The following is a 26,414-nucleotide window of genomic DNA, read 5'->3' as shown; positions in this document are numbered from 1 at the left end:
ACTTTCGCCCCTTCCCCCACCGTGCACTTCCATGGTTCCATCCACTGCCAAATCCACTCCCAGGTATCTTAAAACACTTCACTTCCTCCAGTTTTTCTCCATTCAAACTTACCTCCCAATTAACTTGTCCCCCAACCCTGCTGTACCTAATAACCTTGCTCTTATTCACATTTACTCTCAGCTTTCTTCTTTCACACACTTTACCAAACTCAGTCACCAGCTTATGCAGTTTCTCACCCGAATCAGCCACCAGGGCTGTATCATCAGCAAACAACAACTGACTCACTTCCCAAGCCCTCTCATCCACAACAGACTGCATACTTGCCCCTCTTTCCAAAACTCTTGCATTCACCTCCCTAACAACCCCATCCATAAACAAATTAAACACCCATGGAGACATCACACACCCCTGCTGCAAACTGAGAGCCAATCACTTTCCTCGCTTCCTGCTCATACACATGCCTAACATCCTCGATAAAAACTCTTCACTGCTTCTAGCCACTTACGTCCCACACCATATATTCTTGATACCTTCCACAGAGCATCCCTATCAACTCTATCATATGCCTTCTCCGGATCCATGAATGCTACATACAAATCCATTTGCTTTTCTAAGTATTTCTCACATACATTCTTCAAAGCAAACACCTGATCCACACATCCTCTACCACTTCTGAAACCACACTGCTCTTCCCAATCTGATGCTCTGTACATGCCTTCACCCTCTCAATCAATACCCTCCCATATAATTTCCCAGGAATATTGAACAAACTTATACCTCTGTAATTTGAGCACTCGCCTTTATCCCCTTTGCCTTTGTACAATGGCACTATGCATGCATCCCACCAATGCTCAGGCACCTCACCATGAGTCATACATACATTGAATATCTTAACCAACCAGTCAACAACACAGTCACCCTCTTTTTTAATAAATTCCACTGCAATACCATCCAAACCCGCTGCCTTGCCGGCTTGCATCTTCCGCAAAGCTTTTACTACCTCTTCTCTGTTAACAGATCATTCTCCCTAACCCTCTCACTTTGCACACCACCTCGACCAAAACCCCCTATATCTGCCACTCTATCATCTAACACATTCAACAAACCTTCAAAATACTCACTTCATCTCCTTCTCACATCACCACTACTTGTTATTACCTCCCCATTACCCCCTTCACCAATGTTCCCATTTGTTCTCTTATCTTATGCACTTTATTTACCTCCTTCCAAAATACCATTTTATTTTCCCTAGAATTTAGTGATACTCTCTCACCCCAACTCTCATTTGCCCTCTTTTTCACCTCTTGCACCTTTCTCTTGACTTCCTGCCTCTTTCCTTTTTACATCTCCCACTCATTTGCACTATTTCCCTGCAAAAATTGTCCAAATGCCTCTCTCTTCTCTTTCACGAATTATCTTACTTCTTCATCCCACCACTCACTACCCTCTCTAATCAGCCCACCTCCCATGCTTCTCATGCCACAAGCATCTTTTGCGCAAGCCATCACTGCTTCCCTAAACACATCCCATTCCTCCCCCACTCCCCTTATGTCCTTGCTCTCATCTTTTTCCATTCTGCACTCAGCCTCTCCTGGTACTTCCTCACACAATTCTCCTCTCCAAGCTCACTTACTCTCACCACTCTCTTTTCCCTGACACAGTTTCCCCTCTTTTGAAAACATTTACAAATCTTCACCCGTGTCTCCATAAGATAGTGCCCTTCTCAGCACATTTACATCCAAAAGTTTCTCTTAAACACCCCTATCAATTAATAATTAATCTAATAATGCCCATTAGCCATCTTTCTTACTCACATATGTATGCTTGTATCTCTCCCTTATTAAACCAGTTATTCCTAATCACCAGTCTGTTTTCAGCACATTATTAAAGCTCCACCATTTCATTCAGAACACCGAATACTCCATGTGAACCAGTTATACCCTCAACTGCCGCATGGTTTACCTTCGTATTTAAATCACCCATCCCTAATACCTGGTCTTGTGCACTAAAACTGTTGATGCAGTCACTCAGTTGCTCCTAAAACACTGCCTCATGTTCCATCTTCTAATGGCCAGGTGCACAAGCACCTATAGTATCCCAGCTCTTGCCATTCAGTTCAGTTTTACCTACATGAATCTAGAACTTACTTTGTACATGCTATCTGACACTCCCACAACTGCCTCAGGAATAGTACTACTCCATTCATATCTCTTGTCTGACTCTACTCCTAAGACATTTCTAAACCATTCTTCTAGATTATCCTTGAGCCTTTTTCCTCTTTGAGCCAGAACATCCTGGCTCATTTCCTCATACTACATGTCTTTCTCTCATCTTGGTTATGCCCACTCTTATTCAGACACCCCAATCTTAACCTTCAAGGAGGATGAGCACTCCCTACCTGGCTCTTCCTTGTTTCCTCTCTTAGTAATTTAGATATAAGAAGGGGAGGTTTTCCTGTCCCCCCACTCCCACCCCCTGTATTGGCCTTCTATGACGTGGAATACAAAGGGAGAATTCTTTTTCCGTTACTTCTGGGTTTGAGCATGCTGGAGGGAGAAAAGCATGCTCGGAATAGATTGAATTGGAACAATTTGGTATACTGGGGTCAACGTGCTGTCAGTTGACTGAATCAGAGTACATGAAACATCTGGAGTAAACCATGGAATGGTCTGTGGGGCCTGGATGTTGGTAGGGAGCTGTGGTTATGGTGCATTTCACATGGCAGCTCGTTCATGGATGGGAGTGGATGTGGCCTTTATTTGTTTCCTGTCACTACCTGACTGATGCAGAGGGCGGGCGGCAGTCAAGTATGGGGGAGAAGATTCTCTCTTCTGTATGTTCCATTCATGGACAAAAGTCCACATCAAGGCTGGGCCTTAATTGAAGTATAGAGAGAATTAATTATTTATTTATATTTATATTTATATTTCAGAAGTGGTAGAGGATGTGTGGATCAGGTGTTTGCTTTGAAGAATGTATGTGAGAAATACTTAGAAAAGCAAATGGATTTGTATGTAGCATTTATGGATCTGGAGAAGGCATATGATAGAGTTGATAGAGATGCTCTGTGGAAGGTATTAAGAATATATTGTGTGGGAGGCAAGTTGTTAGAAGCAGTGAAAAGTTTTTATCGAGGATGTAAGGCATGTGTACGTGTAGGAAGAGAGGAAAGTGACTGGTTCTCAGTGAATGTAGGTTTGCGGCAGGGGTGTGTGATGTCTCCATGGTTGTTTAATTTGTTTATGGATGGGGTTGTTAGGGAGGTGAATGCAAGAGTTTTGGAAAGAGGGGCAAGTATGAAGTCTGTTGGGGATGAGAGAGCTTGGGAAGTGAGTCAGTTGTTGTTCGCTGATGATACAGCGCTGGTGGCTGATTCATGTGAGAAACTGCAGAAGCTGGTGACTGAGTTTGGTAAAGTGTGTGAAAGAAGAAAGTTAAGAGTAAATGTGAATAAGAGTAAGGTTATTAGGTACAGTAGGGTTGAGGGTCAAGTCAATTGGGAGGTAAGTTTGAATGGAGAAAAACTGGAGGAAGTAAAGTGTTTTAGATATCTGGGAGTGGATCTGGCAGCGGATGGAACCATGGAAGTGGAAGTGGATCATAGGGTGGGGGAGGGGGCGAAAATTCTGGGAGCCTTGAAAAATGTGTGGAAGTCGAGAACATTATCTCGGAAAGCAAAAATGGGTATGTTTGAAGGAATAGTGGTTCCAACAATTTTGTATGGTTGCGAGGCGTGGACTATGGATAGAGTTGTGCGCAGGAGGATGGATGTGCTGGAAATGAGATGTTTGAGGACAATTTGTGGTGTGAGGTGGTTTGATCAAGTAAGTAACGTAAGGGTAAGAGAGATGTGTGGAAATAAAAAGAGCGTGGTTGAGAGAGCAGAAGAGGGTGTTTTGAAATGGTTTGGGCACATGGAGAGAATGAGTGAGGAAAGATTGACCAAGAGGATATATGTGTCGGAGGTGGAGGGAACGAGGAGAAGTGGGAGACCAAATTGGAGGTGGAAAGATGGAGTGAAAAAGATTTTGAGTGATCGGGGCCTGAACATGCAGGAGGGTGAAAGGAGGGCAAGGAATAGAGTGAATTGGAGCGATGTGGTATACCGGGGTTGACGTGCTGTCAGTGGATTGAATCAGGGCATGTGAAGCGTCTGGGGTAAACCATGGAAAGCTGTGTAGGTATGTATATTTGCGTGTGTGGACGTATGTATATACATGTGTATGGGGGTGGGTTAGGCCATTTCTTTCGTCTGTTTCCTTGCACTACCTCGCAAGCGTGGGAGACAGCGACAAAGCAAAAAAAAAAAAAGAAGAAAAAAATTTATTATACTTAATCGCCATATCCCGTGTTAATGAGGTAGCGCAAGGAAACAGACGAAAGAATGGCCCAACCCTCCCACATACACGTTTATACATAAACGCCCACACACGCTCATATTCATACCTGTATATTTCAACGTATACGTGCATATGTACAGACATATACATATATACACATGTACTTGTTCATACTTGCTGTCTTCATCCATTCCTGTCACCACCGTGCCACACATGAAATAGCATCCCCCACCCCCAACACACACATACGTGCTTGCAAGTTAGCACTAAGACAAAAAAGGCCACATTCCTTCACCCTCAGTCCCTAGCCGTCATGTGTAATGCACCGAAACCACAGCTCCCTTTCCACATCCACGCCCCACAGAACTTTCCATGGTTTACCCCAGACACTTCACATGCCCTGGTTCAATCCTTTGACAGCACGTCAACCCTGGTGTACCACATTGTTTCAGTTCACTCTATTCCTTGCACGCCTTTCACATCCCTGTATCTTCAGGCCCCAATTACTCAGAATCCTTTTCACTCCATCCTTCCACTTCCAATTTGGTCTCCCGCTTCTCCGTGTTCCCTCTACCTTTGACACATATATCCTCTTTGTCAATCTCTCCTCACTCATTCTCTCCATGTGACCAAACCATTTCAGCCACACTTTTTATTTCCACACCTCTCTTACCCTTTCATTACTTACTCGATCAAACCACCTCACACCATATATTGTGCAAACATTTCATTTCCAACTCATCCATCCTCCTCTGCACAACCCTATCAATAGCCCATGCCTTACAACCATATAACAATGTCAGAACCACTATTCCTTCAAACATACTCATTTTTGCTCTCCAAGACTACGTTCTCACCTTCCACACATTCTCCAATGCTCCCAGAACTTTTGCTCCCTCCCCCACCCTGTGACTCGCTTCCACTTCCATGGTTTCATACGCTGCTAAATCCACTCCCAGATATCTAAAACACTTCACTTCCTCCAGTTTTTCTCCATTCAAACTTACCTCCCAATTAACTTGTCCCTCAACCCTTCTGAACCTGATACCCTTGCTCTTATTCACATTTACTCTCAGCTTTCTTCTTTCACACACTTTACCAAACTCAGTCACCAACCTCTGCATTTTCTCACCCGAGTCAGCCTCCTGCACTGTATCATCAGCGAACAACAACTGACTCGCTTCCCTTGCCCTCTTGTACAGAACAGACTGCATACTTGCCCCTCTCCTAAACTCTTGCATTCACCTCCCTAACTACCTCATCCATAAACAATAAAACAACCTTGAAGACATCACACACCCCTGTTGCAAACCAACATTCACTGAGAACCAATCACTTTCCTCTCTTCCTACTCGTACACATGCCTTACATCCTTGATAAAAATTTTTCATTGCTTCTAGCAACTTACCTCCTGCACCATATACTCTTAATACCTTCCACAAAGCATCCCGATCAACCCTATCATATGCCTTCTCCAGATCCATAAATGCTACATACAAATCCATCTGCTTTTCCAAGTATTTCTCACGAAGAGAGAATTGTGAAATGGAAAAAGAAAAGACAAGGGAAAGCATTGATGAAATTTGGAGGTAGTGAAAGACCTGTCTTTTGAAATGTCAGGTCATACTTATTGGGGAAAATATGAGAAGGTAGAGAGTTCCAAAGCTTTAACATGTAAGGATAGAAGCAGGTATCAAAACGGCCCACCCTTGAGTTGCCGATGGCCATACAATAATCATGTGATGCAGCAGGTTGCTGAGTATTGCGTGGTCTAGATAGTGGTAGGGGCACACAAACAGCCAGCTCGTGGGAGTAGAAACCAAAGTATTACGTATAGAAGATGGAAAGTGAACTAAAATTGCAGCATAAGGCAAGGGGGTCAAGTTTATAAATTGGATTGCTTTCCACTCAAAATCTGTCGAGTAAGCATACAGAGCTGGAACCTAGAACCACCCCAAGTGTGAGAGTAGGATTGTTACAAGGATCAATCAATCCCTTATATAGACGAAGCAACTGTTCAGAAGAGAAGTTTCAACATCTATAAGCTATTCCTGTAATCTAGAGTTTCCGAGTGGATGTTACAGTAATACCTAGTATGTTCATTGAGTTGAGGTGTAATTACAGAACCGTCAAAGGAAGAACGAGAGTTGTGAGGGGTTTTCGATAAAGGGAGCCGTAGAAATTAGGTCTTTGCGGCATTAAACTTAATGTGGATGTGGATAGGGAGCTGTGGTTTTGATTCATTGTACACGACAGCTAGACTGAATGTGAATGAATATGGCCCTTTTTGTCTGTTTTCCTGGCACTTCAATGTTGATAAAGGGGGTTGGTGATGCTGTTTCTTGTGGGGTGGCATCAGGAATGGATGAAGGCAAGCAAGTATGAATATGTACTTGTTTGTGTGTATATTTCTGTGTATGTATATGTGTATATGTATGTGTATGGGCATTTATGTACGTATAGTTACATGTATATGGGCATTTATGTACATATATAAGTGGATGGACCATTCTTCGTCTGTTTCCTAGCACAACATTGCTGAGACAGGAGACAGCATCAATTGATAGGTTCCCAGTCAAGGTCAGCCTGCAGCAGGGGTGGTTGATGTCTCCATGATTGTTTAATTTGCTTATGAATGGAGTGGTTAGGGAGGTAGATGCAGGAGTGTTGGAGATAGGGGTGAATATGCAGCCTTTTGGGGATGAGAGGGCCGAGGAAATGAGTCAGTTGTTGTTCGCTGATGAGGCAGCCCTGGTGGCTGATTCAAGTGAGAAACTAAGTTTGGAAAAGTGTGTGAAATGAGAAAGTTATGGGTAAATGTGAATAAGAGCGAGGTTATTAGTTTCAGCAGGATTAAGGGACAAGTTAATTGAGATGTAAGTTTGAATGGAGAAAGTTTGGAGGTAGTGAAGTGTCTTAGATATAAGGGAGTGGTTATTAGCTTCAGCAGGGTTAAGGGACAAGTTAACCAGGATGTAAGTTTGAATGGAGAAAGGTTGGAGGTAGTGAAATGTCTGAGATGTGTGGGAGTGGACTTGGCAGCAAATGGAACCAAGGACACCAAAGTTAGTTGCAGGGTGTGGGAGGGGGCGAATGTTCTGGGAGCAATGAAGAATGTGTGGAAGGAGAGAACATTATCTTGGAGAGAAAAAATGGGTATGTTTGAAGATGTAGTAGTTCCAACATTATTATATGGTTGCAAGGTGTGGGCTATAGATAGGGTTGTACGAAGGAGGGTTTATGTGTTGGAATGAAATGTGTGAAGACAGTTTGTGGTGTGAGATGGCTTGATTAAGTAATGAAAAGGTAAGAGAGATGTATGGTAATAAAAAGTGTCATTGAGAGAACCTGAAGAGTGTGTGTGGAAATGGTTTTGACATATGGTGAGAATGAGTGACAAAAGGGTGACAAAGAGGATATATGCATCAGAGGTGGAGAAACAGAGAAGCAGGAGACCAAATTGGAGGTGGAATGATGGAGTGAAAAAGATTTTGAGCAATCAGTGCCTGAACATGCAGGAGGGTGAGAGGCATGCAAGGAATAGAATGGATTGGAATGATGTGGTTTACCAGGATCATGTGTAGGAATAGGAAGAGACGAAAGTGATTGGTTCTCAGCGAATGTCAGTTTGCAGCAGGGGTGTCTGATGTCTTCCTGGTTGTTTAATTTGTTTATGGATGGTGTTGTTAGGGAGGTGAACACAAGAGTTTTAGAGAGATCAGTGCCTGAACATGCAGGAGGTTGAGAGGCATGCAAGGAATAGAATGGATTGGAGTGATATGGTATACCAGGGTCATGTGTACGAGTAGGAAGAGAGGAAAGTGATTGGTTCTCAGTGAATGCCGGTTTGCAGGAGGGGTGTGTGATGTCTCCATGGTTGTTTAATTTGTTTATGGATGGGGTTTTTAGGGAGGTGAATGCAAGAGTTTTGGAGAGAGAGGCAAGTACGCAGTCTGTTGTGGAGGAGAGGGCTTGGGAAGTGAGTCAGTTGTTGTTCGCAGGTTATACAGCGCAGGTGGCTGATTCGGGTGAGAAACTGCAGAAGCAGGTGACTGAGTTTGGTAAAGTGTGTGAAAGAAGAAAGCTGTGAATGTGAGTGGGAGCAACGTTATTAGGTACAGTAGGGTTGAGGGACAAGTCAATTGGGAGGTGAGTTTGAATGAAGAGGGGCTGGAGAAAGTGAAGTGTTTTAGGTATCTGGTAGTGGATTTGGCAGCGAATGGAACCATGGAAGTGGAAATGAGTCGCAGAGTGGGGAAGGGGGCGAAAGTTCTGGGAGCATTGAAGAATGTGTGGAAGGCGAGAACAGTGTCTCGGAAAGCAAAAATGGTTATGTTTGAAGGAATAGTGGTTCCAAGAATGTTACATGGAAGCGAGGCGTGGGCTATAGATAGGGTTGTGCGTAAGAGGATGGATGTGTTGGAAAGGAGATGTTTGAGGACAATATGTGGTGTGAGGTGGTATAATGAATTAATGAAATAAATAACCAGGGCCACCATGCTGCCAGTGTACTGTACCAAGGCATGTGAAACATCTAGGGTAAACCATATAAAGGTGTGTGGAGCGTGGATGTTGATAGGGAGCTGTTTTCGGTGCATTGCACATAACAGCTTGGAACTGAGTGTGAGTTGATGTGGCCTTTTTTTTTTTTTTTTTTTTTTTTTTTTTTTTTTTTTTTGCAGGGGGTGGCAATGCTGTTTCCTGTGGGACAGAGTGGCACTGGGAATGGATTAAGGCAAGCAAATATGAATATGTTCTTGTGTTTATAAGTATATGTTTGTGTATATGTATGTATATTTTGATATGTATATGTACGTGTATGTGCATTTATGTATATATTGCTTCCTGGCAATATATTGCTGATGCAGGAAACAGTGATCAAAAATGATAATGATGCTAAAAATGATAGTGATGCTAAAAGGGACTCCACGAGCTTGAGGTTACACTTTGAATGAAAATTCGCTTTTGTTGAGGCTGTATCACTGGAGTACAGTTTTATTGAAGAACTAATCATTCCAAAGGATTCTACATATCCCTATTACTGGTAGAAGTTCAGCCGTGGTCTGCAGAAGCCCTTAGAAAGGTCCTTGCCAACACCAGCACTCTTTTATAGGAATTGACCCTGGGTTAGTCATAGTCATGGGACTACACAACACCCTCAAACATACCCATTTTTTCCTCCAGGGTAATGACCTCTCCACACACTCCTCAATGCTCCCAGAACCTTAGCCCACTACCCTATAACTCACTTCTGCTTCCATGGTTCCATTTGCTGTCATGTCCACTTCCAGGTATTTAGAACACATTGCTTCTGCCAAATTTTCTTCATTCAAATTCATGCCGCAACTATCTTGTTTCTCTGCCATGCTGAACCCAATAACTTTGCTTTGACTAACATTTACTCTCAAATTCCACTTTTCATACTCTCTCCCAAACAGTCACTCACCAACTTCTGCAGCTTCTCACTCGAATCTGCCACCAGAGCTCTATCATTAACAAACAATTGACTCGCGTCTCTGACCTCCTCTTTCCTACAAACTACTTACTCACCCCTTCTATTTCAAAGGCCCTTGTATTTTCCAGCATCTCCACCACCATCCACAAACAATTTAGAAGAGCCACGGTGACACCATAAACCTTGTCCCACTCCAATTTTAACCAGGGGCCACTCCCCCTTTGCTACTCATACAAATGCCTTTTATCCTTGATGAGAACTTTACTGCTTCTAGTAGCTTTCCTTTCAAAATGTATATTTGTAAGACCCTTTACAAGGCATTCTGTCAACACCCTCTATGCTTTCTCCAGATCCATAAATGACACATACAAATCGTTTTGTTTTCCAAATGTTGCACACAGACATTCTTCAAAGTAAACGCCTGATACGCATATCCTTAACTTATCTGAAACCACTTGTTCCTCTCCAATCTAATGCTCTGTACATACCTTCAACCTCTCAATTTTTTTTGCTCTTAATATGTTATTGATATTGTTTTCTATTTTCAGATAAAAAATGAAGAGGATTCAAATTTCTTTATATCCAGTGGACTGAATGATAAGAAAGTAACAAGTTTTGAGGGTATCTTACAAAATGGAATCAAGGCTGAATTAGACTTGAAAGAGGAAGAGTCAGACACCAAGGCCAAAAAGAATGTATTAGCTGACCTTTTGGAAAAAACAGTTGGTGGTGACATATTAAATGGTGTAGTTGACCGTGAGCTGAGAATTAGTGAAAGAGGGCTGGAATTCATTAACCATGGCCAGCAAATAAAGGTTAATGGTCCAGTAACTGCAAATGGTCAGACAGGAGTTGAATCTGGCCAAGGAGTTAAGAGACCTGCGACCCCTGATAATGCCCCTGCTAAAAGGATAGCCTTGGAGGACCCAAGAGCAGGAACAGACAGTCGGATCACACTGTATGTCAGCCAGAATGGAAGTGAGAGTGGGGAGGTAATTTCTCAAGGACATCAGGTGGTATTAAGTCAAGGACAACAACTACCAGTGTCAACAGCTAGTAATACTGCTCCACAGCAAATGGTAGTTAGTCAGGCAGTACTAGCTGGGCAACAGCAAGGAACCACTACTCAAACCGTTGTCACACCCCAGGGTCAGGTGATCCTTCAGCGGCCAGCTACACAGGCTGGTGTGATTATGCAGCAGGGCGGTCAGATAATCCAGGGGGCATCTGCAGGACAAGTTATTCAACAGGTCATTCAGCAAGGACAGTCAGGACAAACACAAAAAGTCATCCTTCATCAGGGACAATTGGGACAGGTCTTAGGAGGACAAATGATCCTGTCTCAGAGCAGCAGTGGCCAACATCAGGTCCTAGTGCAGGGAGGGAATAACTTTCAGGGACAAGTGATCATGCAAGGGGTTCCACATTGTCAGGGACAAGTGTTTGTGCAAGGAAATAATACCCAGGGGCAGTTAGTGATGAGTGGTAACCAGGGTCAAACGGTGGTGGTCCCAGGTAGTCAGGGACAACAACCAGTGGTAGTGTCAAGTGCCCAAGGCCAAACTATGATTGTAGCCGGCAATCAAGGTCAACCTGTAGTAGTAAGCGGACAACAAGGTCAAAGTGGTCAAGTGGTGATGCCTGGTAATGTTGGTGGTACAGTGCTGTTGGCTCCTCAGCAACAAGGTTCCACAGCCAAGACCTTAATTATATTGCCTAACCCTAAAATGGTGCTTTCAGGAAATCAGCATCAGGGTGGTCAAAGCCAACAACTGGTTTTACCACGGCAAGTGGCTGGACAACAAATTGTACAAGTGGTGTCGTCAGGGACGACAGGACCTGTTGCTACCGTCACAACTGCAATGAGAACTGTACATGCACCCCCTCCAGTTGCGGACACACGTGCTACACCCACCCCACCCCCAGTCCAGATTCAGAGTTCTAGTAGTAGCAATAGCAGCAGTAGCAGTAATAATGTGTCAACTTATAGTGTTCAGACTTCAACAACTGTACCTACTGCCATTGCTCCTGCCCCAGCCGGCCCAACAGCTGTCCCAGTTTCACAAACCTCTGTGAGTCAAGGGCCTCAAACACCACATGTCCCCGCCCCTCAGGTGCTCTCATCTGGTGTTGCGCGGCGACCAGGAAAACCTAGTGGCTTACAGTATTTATGTGAGTGGCGGGGGTGCAATCAGGTGTTCAGCAGTGCTGGTCAAGTGTATCATCATGCCTGCAAAGTCCATTGCCCTGCACATTTTGCCGAGATACAGTGTGGGTGGGCAGGCTGTGACCCCATGGTCAGACGGAGGTTTAGTGCCATGACTCATCTCCATGATAGACATTGTAATGAGCAGGTAAGTGTGCAAGTTTCTGAAATATTTTTGTGCCAAAGATTCATGTTTACCCACCCTTTCCACTTGACTGTAGATGTTGTAATAAGGTTTTTTATGGGATTTGAAACACATCATTAGTAACTGTTTATTATTTGAAAAGAAACTTAATTTTGTGAGAGTATTATTATTTTGTTCATTTGATATTTATACTGGAACCCTTTAAAGATTCTCCGATGTTTGGACATGTTAAAATGAAGATAACATAATGCGAATTGGATGACAACAGGTGTGTGAGATGATATTCCTGTGCCCATATACTTTTAGGATAGTTTTCAGTACATCGGTATCTCTTCTTATGCCTCTTCTCGTAGGTGAGATATTTAATCATCCCTATAAAATTATGTCGGTACACTACTTCAGGCTTGAATGCAACCCTGATTCCTCATTTCTGAGGATTTGCATCTGGCACTTCCTCATTTATTGCTTCCAGTGCCTGCCTAGATTTGGTTTGGGTTCACATTTTCACAATTCTTTATAATGTTGCTCATCTTTCTTTAAGAAACACTCCAAAATCTTTGTATGTATTATTTAAAGATTGAATAAGTAGTTCTCAAAACACACATCCCATGATTTCTCTTTTATTGTGTGTGGCATGGAAGCTGCTGTATAATACCTTTATGAAAGAGTTATTACACCCCCTCCCTGACATACATCCGAGTTCCGTTCTGACCAACTAGTTGGATCCCAAAATGGGCGTAAGTTGGACGCATGTCAGCATGGCATGTAGAATTCATATACCTGTACAGCATTCGTTTATCCTACACAATTTCTATCATGGTTATCTCGTTTTTATATGATTCTGTAGTTTCTCTCTACCTTTACCTTTTTTTTTTCTTTTCTTTTTTTTCCCCGCCATTTCCCGCGATTGCGAGGTAGCGTTAAGAACAGAGGACTGGGCCTTTGAGGGAATACCCTCACCTGGCCCCCTTCTCTGTTCCTTCTTTTGGGGGGGGGGGGAAAAAAAAACGAGAGGGGAGGATTTCCAGCCCCCCGCTCCCTTCCCTTTTAGTCGCCTTCTACGACACGCAGGGAATACGTGGGAAGTATTCTTTCTCCCCTATCCCCAGGGATATATATATATATATATATATATATATATATATATATATATTTTATATTTATTATACTTTGTCGCTGTCTCCCGCGTTTGCGAGGTAGCGCAAGGAAACAGACGAAAGAAATGGCCCAACCCCCCCCCATACACATGTATATACATACGTCCACACGCGCAAATATACATACCTACACAGCTTTCCATGGTTTACCCCAGACGCTTCACATGCCCTGCTTCAATCCACTGACAGCACGTCAACCCCGGTATACCACATCGCTCCAATTCACTCTATTCCTTGCCCTCCTTTCACCCTCCTGCATGTTCAGGCCCCGATCACACAAAATCTTTTTCACTCCATCTTTCCACCTCCAATTTGGTCTCCCTCTTCTCCTTGTTCCCTCCACCTCTGACACATATATCCTCTTGGTCAATCTTTCCTCACTCATCCTCTCCATGTACCCAAACCACTTCAAAACACCCTCTTCTGCTCTCTCAACCACGCTCTTTTTATTTCCACACATCTCTCTTACCCTTACGTTACTCACTCGATCAAACCACCTCACACCACACATTGTCCTCAAACATCTCATTTCCAGCACATCCATCCTCCTGCGCACAACTCTATCCATAGCCCACGCCTCGCAACCATACAACATTGTTGGAACCACTATTCCTTCAAACATACCCATTTTTGCTTTCCGAGATAATGTTCTCGACTTCCACACATTCTGCAAGGCTCCCAGAATTTTCGCCCCCTCCCCCACCCTATGATCCACTTCCGCTTCCATGGTTCCATCCGCTGCCAGATCCACTCCCAGATATCTAAAACACTTTACTTCCTCCAGTTTTTCTCCATTCAAACTCACCTCCCAATTGACTTGACCCTCAACCCTACTGTACCTAATAACCTTGCTCTTATTCACATTTACTCTTAACTTTCTTCTTTCACACACTTTACCAAACTCAGTCACCAGCTTCTGCAGTTTCTCACATGAATCAGCCACCAGCGCTGTATCATCAGCGAACAACAACTGACTCACTTCCCAAGCTCTCTCATCCCCAACAGACTTCATACTTGCCCCTCTTTCCAAAACTCTTGCATTCACCTCCCTAACAACCCCATCCATAAACAAATTAAACAACCATGGAGACATCACACACCCCTGCCGCAAACCTACATTCACTGAGAACCAATCACTTTCTCTCTTCCTACACGTACACATGCCTTTACATCCTCGATAAAAACTTTTCACTGCTTCTAACAACTTTCCTCCCACACCATATATTCTTAATACCTTCCACAGAGCATCTCTATCAACTCTATCATATGCCTTCTCCAGATCCATAAATGCTACATACAAATCCATTTGCTTTTCTAAGTATTTCTCACATACATTCTTCAAAGCAAACACCTGATCCACACATCCTCTACCACTTCTGAAACCACAATGCTCTTCCCCAATCTGCTGCTCTGTACATGCCTTCACCCTCTCAATCAATACCCTCCCATATAATTTGCCAGTAATACTCAACAAACTTATACCTCTGTAATTTGAGCACTCACTCTTATCCCCTTTGCCTTTGTACAATGGCACTATGCACGCATTCCGCCAATCCTCAGGCACCTCACCATGAGTCATACATACATTAAATAACCTTACCAACCAGTCAACAATACAGTCACCCCCTTTTTTAATAAATTCCACTGCAATACCATCCAAACCTGCTGCCTTGCCGGCTTTCATCTTCCGCAAAGCTTTTACTACCTCTTCTCTGTTTACCAACTCATTTTCCCTAACCCTCGCACTTTGCACACCACCTCGACCAAAACACCCTATATCTGCCACTCTATCATCAAACACATTCAACAAACCTTCAAAATACTCACTCCATCTCCTTCTCACATCACCACTACTTGTTATCACCTCCCCATTTGTGCCCTTCACTGAAGTTCCCATTTGCTCCCGTGTCTTACGCACTTTATTTACCTCCTTCAGAACATCTTTTTATTCTCCCTAAAATTTAATGATACTCTCTCACCCCAACTCTCATTTGCCCTTTTTTTCACCTCTTGCACTTTTTTTTTTTTTTTTTTTTTTTTTTTTTTTTTTTTTTGTCGCTGTCTCCCGCGTTTGCGAGGTAGCGCAAGGAAACAGACGAAAGAAATGGCCCAACCCACCCCCATACACATGTATATACATACGTCCACACACGCAAATATACATACCTACACAGCTTTCCATGGTTTACCCCAGACGCTTCACATGCCTTGATTCAATCCACTGACAGCACGTCAACCCCGGTATACCACATCGTTCCAATTCACTCTATTCCTTGCCCTCCTTTCACCCTCCTGCATGTTCAGGCCCCGATCACACAAAATCTTTTTCACTCCATCTTTCCACCTCCAACTTGGTCTCCCTCTTCTCCACGTTCCCTCCACCTCCGACACATATATCCTCTTGGTCAATCTTTCCTCACTCATTCTCTCCATGTGACCAAACCATTTCAAAACACCCTCTTCTGCTCTCTCAACCACGCTCTTTTTATTTCCACACATCTCTCTTACCTTTACGTTACTTACTCGATCAAACCACCTCACACCACACATTGTCCTCAAACATTTCATTTCCAGCACATCCATCCTCCTGCGCACAACTCTATCCATAGTCCACGCCTCGCAACCATACAACATTGTCGGAACCACTATTCCTTCAAACATACCCATTTTTGCTTTCCGAGATAATGTTCTCGACTTCCACACATTCTTCAAGGCTCCCAGAATTTTCGCCCCCTCCCCCACCCTATGATCCACTTCCGCTTCCATGTTTCCAGCCGCTGCCAGATCCACTCCCAGATATCTAAAACACTTCACTTCCTCCAGTTTTTCTCCATTCAAACTCACCTCCCAATTGACTTGCCCTCAACCCTACTGTACCTAATAACCTTGCTCTTATTCACATTTACTCTTAACTTTCTTCTTTCACACTTTACCAAACTCAGTCACCAGCTTCTGCAGTTTCTCACATGAATCAGCCACCAGCGCTGTATCATCAGCGAACAACAACTGACTCGCTTCCCAAGCTCTCTCATCCCCAACAGACTTCATACTTGCCCCTCTTTCCAAAACTCTTGCATTCACCTCCCTAACAACCCCATCCATAAACAAATTTATTTTTCATTTCAAATTTTTTCCTGTTGTATGTATGGATGATCATAAGTTGCATACTCATAAGTAGGGGATCAGGTGTATACATAACTTTTTTATAATATGCAGTGATAGAGTTCTCTGAAACAGAGTTTATGTTTTGATAAGAATATGACATTGGATATTTTGTCTGATGAAGTTAGAGGAATGTTGAAAGGTTACTGTAAAATTTTAACTTGATTATGAAGGCTTTATTTGCCTTAACATAAATTCTTCCAGCATATTCACCTGATGCACAGTTTGAAATGGTTCCCTCAGAGAATGTTTTATTGCAGTATGTTAGTTGCATAGATTGCACATTCTATTTGTATAAGGAGACTCCAGAAAATAGACAGTTATGTGACAGCTTAAACTGCCCAGACTTAACTCTGGATTGTACACTGCACAGTAGATTGATGAAAATTCCCAGCAAACATCATCTTTCTCTCATAACTGTTTGCAGTTTCTTGCTTTCATGAGGTAGTGTCAGGAATAGATGATTGAGCCTCAAAGGAAGATCTGAAAATTATGAAAATAGAACCTCAATCAGCAGTGATATTATGATGAAAGATGAAATGTGTTAGTGATTTTAGTGGTTAGATGTATCTTTATCCAATTCTTTTATGCACATTTGATACGTTCTTACCATCATGCTTTCAGAGGCTTTTTGGATATCATATTCATTGGTAATTTAGATACAGCAAATGAACTGTATTGATAAGCAAAAGGGATCACACTACCCACCCTCTCTTCCTATGTCAGCTGCAGTCTGTGCTTAAACTATTAAAGAGGAAGCAAAGCAGTTTTAGAAGTTACTTCCAGACATCTAGAGTTAACATTACATATTAGATTTACAGAGAGTAATGAGATGTTAATTGAGTGAATGCATGGAATTTAGTAATCTACATAGTCCAGGGCAGCATTGTTTCACGGAAACATAGCTTGCATTATCTCTACAATTAAATGTATTGGGAGCTTATGAAGTAAATGGTGATTTGATATACTGTACACAGACTTTGCTAAAGCCTTTGACAAATAATATAAAATATTCACAAAAGTGCTCAGAATGGGAAGGTAAAGATAATGGATCACAGCACATTAGGTTTGGCTGTGTTTTGTCCTTGATAAGAAGCTCAAATGGGTATTGTTCGTGAACAGTTCCCAAGAATTGTTATTATTTCTCAGCAGTTTCTTATTCTTGTATCAAAAATTATTGCAGACACAAACCAGCGAGTTTCATACCTTTTGTAGACAATAGTAAAATAAGTTTGGAATAGGAGATATAAAAAACTACAAAGTACATTAGCTATCCTTAACTTTTGGGGTAGAAAGTGCCTGAAAACTTCACCAGGGTCTGTTGGGTTGCTGATTGTGAAGTACTTTTTCAGGGTGGAAAGTTTTCAGCATTCCATAATAAGAGTGAAAGACAGTACAGAATGTTGGACTTAATTGAATACTGTGATCTCTAGGAAGAGCATAGTAAATGACAGAGTGATAATGTCAAATGAACTAATGGATGCCTCTTCAAAAAAAGGTGGCAGGTTTAGTGTTATAGACCTTTAACTCCTTAAAATCTCAGGTTTCTTTTCTCAACCTAGAAATTTATATTTTTCATGTTTGCTGAAAAATGTAATCAATCTTCGAATTTCAGATATATTTATATGGCAGTGAAGAATATCACTGTACAAGTATATTTCATTGACAAAAAATTATTATTCTGGTATTTTTACAGTGATATGCTCTCAGAGACCTTGTGGTCGACAAGACCATGGTTGGTAACATACTAGCCTTATGGAAAATAGGGGTATTCCCCTTAAGAGACTTATCATAGGTCCTGTTATTAGTACTTCACATTTGTCGATCGGCATTTTATACCACAGAAACAATATGCTTATTTTACAGAATTATAAGGAAAATATATACAAAACTTAGCAAAAAAGAATTGTTATAATACTATACTGAAAGAGGGCAGCACATCCTGATGCTCTCCTCTGGGTCTTTGTATTTCTACAAAGTAGACAACTAGCTTTGCTGCTGAAGAGACTGCCTTATTTCTCTTTAAGGTTCTCATTGTAGACTCTCAAACACCAAAATGCTACCTAACAAATGTTACTGTAGCCCAATACAAAGGTCTTCAAATATGCCCACAATTTTCTCTAAGACATCATTCTCATTGTCCTTAGGTTTGTACAACTTGCATCACTAGCTTTGTGTTTAAAGACCATACCTAAGGGCAGAAAGTACTGTAGGACAAGGATATAACATGAGATAGGCGCACAAAAAGTTTGTGTGGTATTAAATCATGCTATATTGTGACATTTATTTCCATGTAAGTAAGGGTTTAGGGACTGGGGAAAAACAAAATGCTATGTAAGTAATGGAAATAACACACCAAATAACACTCAAAAGTGTTATCCAAGCAATTTTTATGAGTCGTGGGAAGTTCTTTGATGTGACTGTATTCCCAATGATACAGCCTTGTCAAAAGTGACTTTACTCATGGTGTAACCATGTGCAGGCAGAGTTTGGTAAGGCTCTTATCCAAGCAATGGCAATAATATGCAATTCTTAAAAAAATGATAGGTATCTCTATTTATTACAACCACATTTCTTCAGGACTCTCGGATAGGCAAGGTAAGGGTTTTTCTGTAATCTCTGTAAGTATGTGTGTGATAAGTTCATTCATTAGGTAAGAAGGCACTGAAGAGAACTGTAAAGAAAGATTATATATATAAAACACAGCCTATTATATCATTAGAAAAATGATTTATTTGCCTACCCAAATTTGCTAACATTTTACTGCACCACTGACATATCCATTGTTTTCCTTTGAATATAACTTATTTTCAGTACTAGAATTATTTATGAACATATTAAAGAGAATTGTATTAAAAAGTTTATAAAAGTTTATAAACAATATAGTTTGCTAGAAACCCTCCCCTCGTATTTTTACTTTCTAAAAGGGGACACAGAAGAAGGAGTCACACGGGGAGTGCTCATCCTCCTTGAAGGCTCAGATTGGGGTGTCTCAATGAGTGTGGATGTAGCCCAGATGAGACAAAAGGAGAGATAGGTAGTATGTTTGAGTAAAGGAACCAGAATGTTTTGGCTCGTGAGTGAAACAAAGCTCAAGGGTAAAGGGGAAGAGTGGTTTGGGAATGTTTTGGGAGTAAAGTCAGGTGTTGGTGAGAGGACAAGAGCAACGGAAGGAGTAGCGCTACTGAAACAGGAGTGGTGGGAGTATGTGATAGAGTGTAAGAAAGTAAACTCTAGATTGATATGGGTAAAACTGAAAGTGGATGGAGAGAGAGGGGTGATTATTGGTGCCTATGCACCTGGAAGCAGCTAATTGAATGTCTTAGTAGTTTTGATGTACGAAACCGGGTTATAGTGATGGGTGATTTGAATGCAAAGATGAGTAATGTGGCAGTTGAGGAGAGGGAATAATTGGTGTATATTGGGTGTTCAGTGTTGTAAATGGAAATGGTGAAGAATTTGTAGATTTGTGCTGAAAAAGGACGAGTGATTGGGAATACCTGGTTTAAAAAGAGAGATATACATAAGTATACATATGTAATTAGGAGAGATGGCCAGAGAGCATTATTGGATTACGTGTTAATTGATAGGCGTGTGAAAGGGAGACTTTTGGATGTTAATGTGCTGAGAGGTGCAACTGTAGGGATGTCTGATCATTATCTTGTGGAGGCGAAGGTGAAGGTTTGTAAAGGTTTTCAGAAAAGAAGAGAGAATGTTGGGGTAAAGAGATTGGTGAGTGTAAGTGAGCTAGGGAAGGAGACTTGTGTGAGGAAGTACCAAGAAAAACTGAGTGCAGAATGGAAAAAGGCGAGAACAAAGGACGAAAGGGGAGTGGGGGAGGAATGGGATGTATTTAGGGAAGCAGTGATGGCTTGCGCAAAAGATGCTTGTGGCATAAGAAGCGGGGGAGGTTGGCAGATTAGAAAGGGTAATGAGTGGTGGGAGGAAGCAAGATTATTAGTGAAAGAGAAGAGTGAGGCATTTGGACGATTTTTGCAGGGAAATAATGCAAATGACTTGGAGATGTAAAAGAAAGGCAGGAGGTCAAGAGAAAGGTGCAAGAGGTGAAAAAGAGGGCAAATGAGAGTTGGGGTGAGAGAGTATCATTAAATTTTAGGGAGACTAAAAAGATGTTTTGGAAGGAGGTAATAAAGTGCGTAAGACAAGAGATCAAACGAGAACATCGGTGAAGGGGGCTAATGGGGAGGTAATAACAAGTAGTGGTGATGTGAGAAGGAGATGAAGTGAGTATTTTGAAGGTTTTTGAATGTGTTAGATGATAGACTTGCAGATAAAGGGTGTTTTTGACGAGGTGGTGTGCAAAGTGAAAGGGTTAGGAAGAATGATTTGGTAAACAGAGAAGAGGTAGTGAAAGCTTGGGAAAGATGAAAGCTGGCAAGATGGCGGGTTTGGATGATATTGCAGTCGAATTTATTTAAAAAGGGGGTGACAGTATTGTTGACTGGTTGGTAAGGATATTTAATGTATGTATGACTCATGGTGAGGTGCCTGAGGATTGGCGGAATGCATGCGTAGTGCCATTGTACAGAGGCAAAGGGGATAAAAGTGAGTGCTCAAATTACAGAGGTATAAGTTTGTTGAGTATTTCTCGGAAATTATACAGGAGGGTATTGATTGAGAAGGCATGTACAGAGCATCATACTGGGGAAGAGCATTGTGGTTTCAGAATTGGTAGAGGATGTGTGGATCAGATGTTTGCTTTGAAGAATGTATGTGAGAGATACTTCGAAGAGCAAATGGATTTGTATGTAGCATTTATGGATCTGAAGAAGGCATGCTCTGTGGAAGGTATTAAGAATATATGGTGTGGGAGGCAAGTTGCTAGAAGCAGTGAAGTTTTTATCGAGGATGTAAAGCATATGGACGTGTAGGAAGAGAGGAAAGTGATTGGTTCGCAGTGAATGTTGGTTTGCAGCAGGGGTGCATGATGTCTCCATGGTTGTTTAATTTGTTTATGAATGGGGTTGTTAGGGAGGTGAATGCAAGAGTTTTGGAGAGAGGGGCAAGTATGCAGTCTGTTGTGGATGAAAGGTCTTGAGAAGCGAGTCAGTTGTTGTTCGCTGATGATACAGTGCTGGTGGCTGATTCATGTGAGAAACTGCAGAAGCTGGTGACTAAGTTTGGTAAAATGTGTGAAAGAAGAAAGCTGAGAGTAAATGTGAATAAGAGCAAGGTTATTAGGTACAGTATGGTTGAGGGCCAAGTCAATTGGGAGGTATGTTTGAATGGAGAAAAAGTGGAGGAAGTGAAGTGTTTTAGATATCTGGGAGTGGGTTTGGCAGCAGATGAAACCATAGTTGCGAGGTGTGGGCTATAGATAGAGTTGTGCGGAGGAGGTTATTAGGTTATTAGGTACAGTATGGTTGAGGGCCAAGTCAATTGGGAGGTATGTTTGAATGGAGAAAAAGTGGAGGAAGTGAAGTGTTTTAGATATCCGGGAGTGGATTTGGCAGCAGATGGAACCATAGTTGTGAGGTGTGGGCTATAGATAGAGTTGTGCGGAGGAGGGTGGATGTGTTTAAATGAGATGTTTGAGGACAATATGTGGTGTGAGGTGGTTTGATCAAGTAAGTAATGAAATGTTAAGAGAGATGTGTGGTAATACAGAGAGTCTGGTTGAGAGAGCAGAAGAGGGTATTATGAAATGGTTTGGTCACATGGAGAGAATGGGTGAGGAAAGATTGAGAAAGAGGATATATGTGTCAGAGGTGGAGGGAACAAGGAGAAGTGGGAGACCAAATTGGAGGTGGAAAGATGGAGTGAAAAAGATTTTGAGTGATCAGGGCCTGAACATGCTGGAGGGTGAAAGGCGTGCAAGGAATAGAGTGAATTGGGACAATGTGGTATGCATGGTCCGATGTGCTGTCACTAGACTGAACCAGGGCATGTGAAGCATCTGGGGTATACCATGGAAAGTTGTGTAGGGCTTGGATGTGGAAAGGGAGCTGTGGTTTCGGTGCATTATACATGACAGGTAGAGACTGAGTGTGAACGAATGTGGCCTTTGTTGTCTTTTCCTAGTGCTACCTCGCACTCATGCGGGGGGGAAGGGGTTCTCATTTCATGTTTGGCAGGGTAGCAACAGGAATGAATAAAGGCAGCAAGTGCGAATTATGTACATGTGTATATATGTATATGTCTGTGTATGTATACGTTGAAATGTAAAGGTATGTATATGTGCGTGTGTGGACGTGTAAGTATGTACATGTGTATGTGGGTGGGTTGTGCCATTCTTTCGTGTGTTTCCTTGTGCTACCTCACTAACAAGGGAGACCGCAACAAAGTATAATAATAGATATAAATATCATTCAGTGACGATGTATGTTTTGAACCTTTAGGTGACCACTGTCTCTTTGAGCTAGAAATGTTTTAAACAGTACACTACTGTACTACTCACTCATATTCCTGTTAGTGTTTTTTGTAAGTGTACTTTTTCTAATGAATTTTTTTAGTATATTAATATAACATGAACTTGCTAAAGAGTATTGTTTAAAAAAATATGTAAAGAATATAATTTACCATGTCATACTCTGACTGGATGTGTGCATGTCTAGTTCATGCATTAGTTGAAAACGAAGGATGGGGAAAAGAATTCTGCCCTTGTGTACCTTGTGTGTCGTGGAAGATGACTAAAAGGGGTGGAAGCAAGGGGCTGGAAATACTCCCATCCTGTTATTACTGTACCAAAAGAAGGAATGTAGAAAGCAGCTGAATGAGGATTTTTCTGTCTTAGGCTCAGTCATCTGTTCATGACGCTATTGCTAATGCAGGAAACGGTGAATATGGGAGATGTATAAGAGGAAGGTGCAAGGGTGAAAAAGAGGGCAACTGAGAATAGGGGTGAGAAAGTATCATTAAACTTTGGGTGGGGGTGGGAGATGTTTTGGAAGGAGGTAAATAATGAGCATAAGACAAGAAAACAAATTGGAACATTGATGAAGGGGGAAAGGTGGGAAGTGATAACAGGTAGTGATGGAATGAACTGGAGATGGAGAGAGTATTATGAAGGTTTGTTGAATGTGTTTGATGATAGAGTGGCAGATGTAGGGTGTTTAGGTCAGGGTGGTGTGCGAAGTGAGAGAGTCAGGGAGAGTGGTTTGGCAAAGAGAGAAGAGTTGGTGAAAGCCTTGTGGAAGATGAAGTCTGACAAAGCAGCAGGTTTGAATGGTACAGGTAGACCACACATTTTCTGGCACTCTTGGTTCCAAAGCCTTGCCGAATTAACCATTTTGCCAGACCAACTGTGGTTATGTAATAATAACTCATCAACACACCTCTGACCCACTAATTATACATCTCCGATGTGTCTAAAGTATATAGTGGACTGCTAGAAATTTAAATTAAATACCGAATGTAAATTAAACAAATAAATGAAATACGTTATACACCTGCTCAGGACTGAGATGCTCGTCAGCTATGAGTTTCACAAATTTGTCTACATACTCGGCAGCTTCTTCATGGTTTGCAGACTGCTTTTCTTAGCACACTTTATTCACGGAAATTCCATGACGCATCTTGATTATTTGAAGCCATCTTCACTATAGTCACGCTCATGTTGTAATTTAAGTTCTTTATGTAACAACTTACCCTGGTCCATTATCATGCTACCTGACAAATCCACTCCATCACTCCTGTGTTGTCAAAACCATTTCATTGTCACTCAATCGGGCTCATTACTCTTGCCATCTTTCATAGTTTTTCTTCGTCATTTGCTTCTTGGAATCGGTCTGCATAGAACTTCAGTGTTTTCTCCCTTTGCTTCTTTATATTATAAATAGTTGATGAACCAATACTGTAGATGTCACACAGCTTATGCACCAAAACACCATGATCCATTTTTTTTCAACAGTTGACTTTATCTTGGATCGATATGGACTGGTGTTTACATTTGACACCACAACTGACACTCTCATTTGTCTTAGAAGAAGCCATAGCTAGAATTAGATTTAAGCAGAATAATTCAAGAATCTCGGAGAATTGTGGTATCACCACCAACAAGTGCAGTGCAAAGAATGTAAATAAGCGTGCCCTACATGCAACGCCATCTGTGGCCACTCAGTAAACTAGTCTGGAGGCTGTGGTAGTTTCAAGTTCCCTCACGTAACTTTGTCTGGACTAAAGGTGCCGAACCATCAGTTGTGGGAAAATCCGTGGTGTACCTGTATTGCAGTTGAATTTGTTAAGAAAGGGGGGTTGTCTTGTTGATTGGTTGGTAAGGGTATTCATTGTATAGTCGATCATGGTGAAGTGCCTGAGGATTGGTGAAATGCATGTGTAGTGCCATTGTACAGAGGTAAAGGGGATAAAGTTTAGTGTTGTTCAAACTACAGAGTATTCCTGGGAAATTGTATGGGTGGGTATTGATTAAGAGGTAGAAGGCATGTACAGAGCATCATATTGAGGAGGAGCAGTGCAGTTTTAGAAGTGGTAGAGAATGTGTGAATCAAGAGTTTACTTTGAAGAATATATGAGAAATACTTAGAAAAACAGATGGATTTTTATGTAGCTTTTATGGATCTAGAGAAGGCTTATGATAAGGTTGATAGAGATAGACAGATGCATTTGTATACAGCTTTTATGGATCTGGAGAAGGCATGTGATAGGGTTTATAGAGGTGCTTTGTGGAAGGACTTCAGAATATATGGTGTTGGAGGTAAGCTGCTAGAATTGGTGAGAAGTTTTAATCAAGGGTACAGGGCATGTGTATGAGTAAGAAGAGAGGAGAGTGATCGGTTCCTATGTGTATGAGTAAGAAGGGAGGAGAGTGATTGATTCCTATGTGTTTGGGTAAGAAGAGAAGAGAGTGATTGGTTCCCAGTGAAGGTTGGTCTGCAGCAGGGGTGTGTGATGTCCCCATGGTTGTTTAATTTGTTTATGGATGGTGTGGTTAGAGAAGTAAATGCAAAGTTTTGGTGAGAGGGGTGAGTATGCAGTCTCTTAGGGATGAGAAGGCCTGGGAAGTGAGTCAGTTGTTGTTTGCCAATGATACTGCACTGGTGGCTGATTCAAGTGAGGAAGTGCAGAAATTGGCAACTGAGTTTAGAAAAGTGTGTGAAAGGAGGAAGTTGAGAGAAAATGTGAATAAGAGCAACTTGAGGGACAAGTTAGTTGGGACGTAAGTTTGAATGGAGAAAAATTAGAGGAAGTGAAGTGTTTTAGATGTCTGGGAGTGGACTTGGCAGCAAATGGAAGCAGAAATGAGTCATAGGGTGGGGGAGGAGGTGAAGGTTCTGGGAGCGATGAAGAATGTGTGGAGAGAGCATTATCTCAGAGAGCAGAAATGGGTATTTTTGAAGGAATAGCAGTTCCAACAATGTTATATGGTTGCAAGGCATGGGTTATAGATAATGTTTTACCGAGGAGGGTGGATATGTTGGAAATGAAGAAACATTTGAGGACTACATGTGGTGTGAGGTGGCTAGATCAATTAAGTAATGAAAGGGTAAGAGATGTGTGGAAATACATAGTGTGGTTGAGAGAGGGGAAGAGGGTGTGTTGAACTGGTTTGGACATATGGAATGAATGATTAAGGAAAGGTTGACAAAGAGGATATATATGTCGGAGGTGGAGGGAACAAGAAGCGGGTGACCAGATTGAAGGTGGACAGATGGAGTGAAAAAGATTTTAGGCAATCGGAGCCTGAACATGCAGGAGAATGAGAGGCATGCTAGGAATAAAGTTAATTAGAACAATCTGGTATACCAGGGACAACGTGCTGTCAATGGACTGAACCAGGGCATGTGAAATGTCTGGGGTAAACCATGGAAAGGTACGTGGGGCGTGGATGTATTGTAACTTTCTAAACGGGGAAACAGGAGTCATGCGGGGAGTGCTCATCCTCCTCGAAGGCTCAGATTGGGGTGTCTAAATGTGTGTGGATGAAACCAAGATGAGAAAAAAGGAGAGAGAGGTAGTATGCTTGAGGAA

The 26,414-nt window shown here is 42.0% G+C and overlaps 1 protein-coding gene across 4 annotated transcripts in view; it reads left to right on the top strand.

Annotated features, from left to right (window-relative positions):
- Bap170 (Brahma associated protein 170kD) overlaps positions 1 to 26,414 on the top strand; it is a 284,703-nt gene that overhangs the window by 212,650 nt on the left and 45,639 nt on the right. For all 4 annotated transcript variants that reach the window (XM_071662586.1, XM_071662584.1, XM_071662583.1 and 1 more), the window contains one exon: positions 10,345 to 12,150. In XM_071662586.1, the coding sequence (XP_071518687.1) occupies positions 10,345 to 12,150 (1,806 nt within the window). The remainder of the gene's footprint in view (positions 1 to 10,344; positions 12,151 to 26,414) is intronic.

Source organism: Panulirus ornatus, chromosome 6 (genome assembly GCF_036320965.1).
Source record: "Panulirus ornatus isolate Po-2019 chromosome 6, ASM3632096v1, whole genome shotgun sequence".
In the NCBI taxonomy this organism is placed as follows: Eukaryota; Metazoa; Arthropoda; class Malacostraca; order Decapoda; family Palinuridae; genus Panulirus; species Panulirus ornatus.
This window is presented reverse-complemented; position numbering and strand designations above follow the sequence as displayed.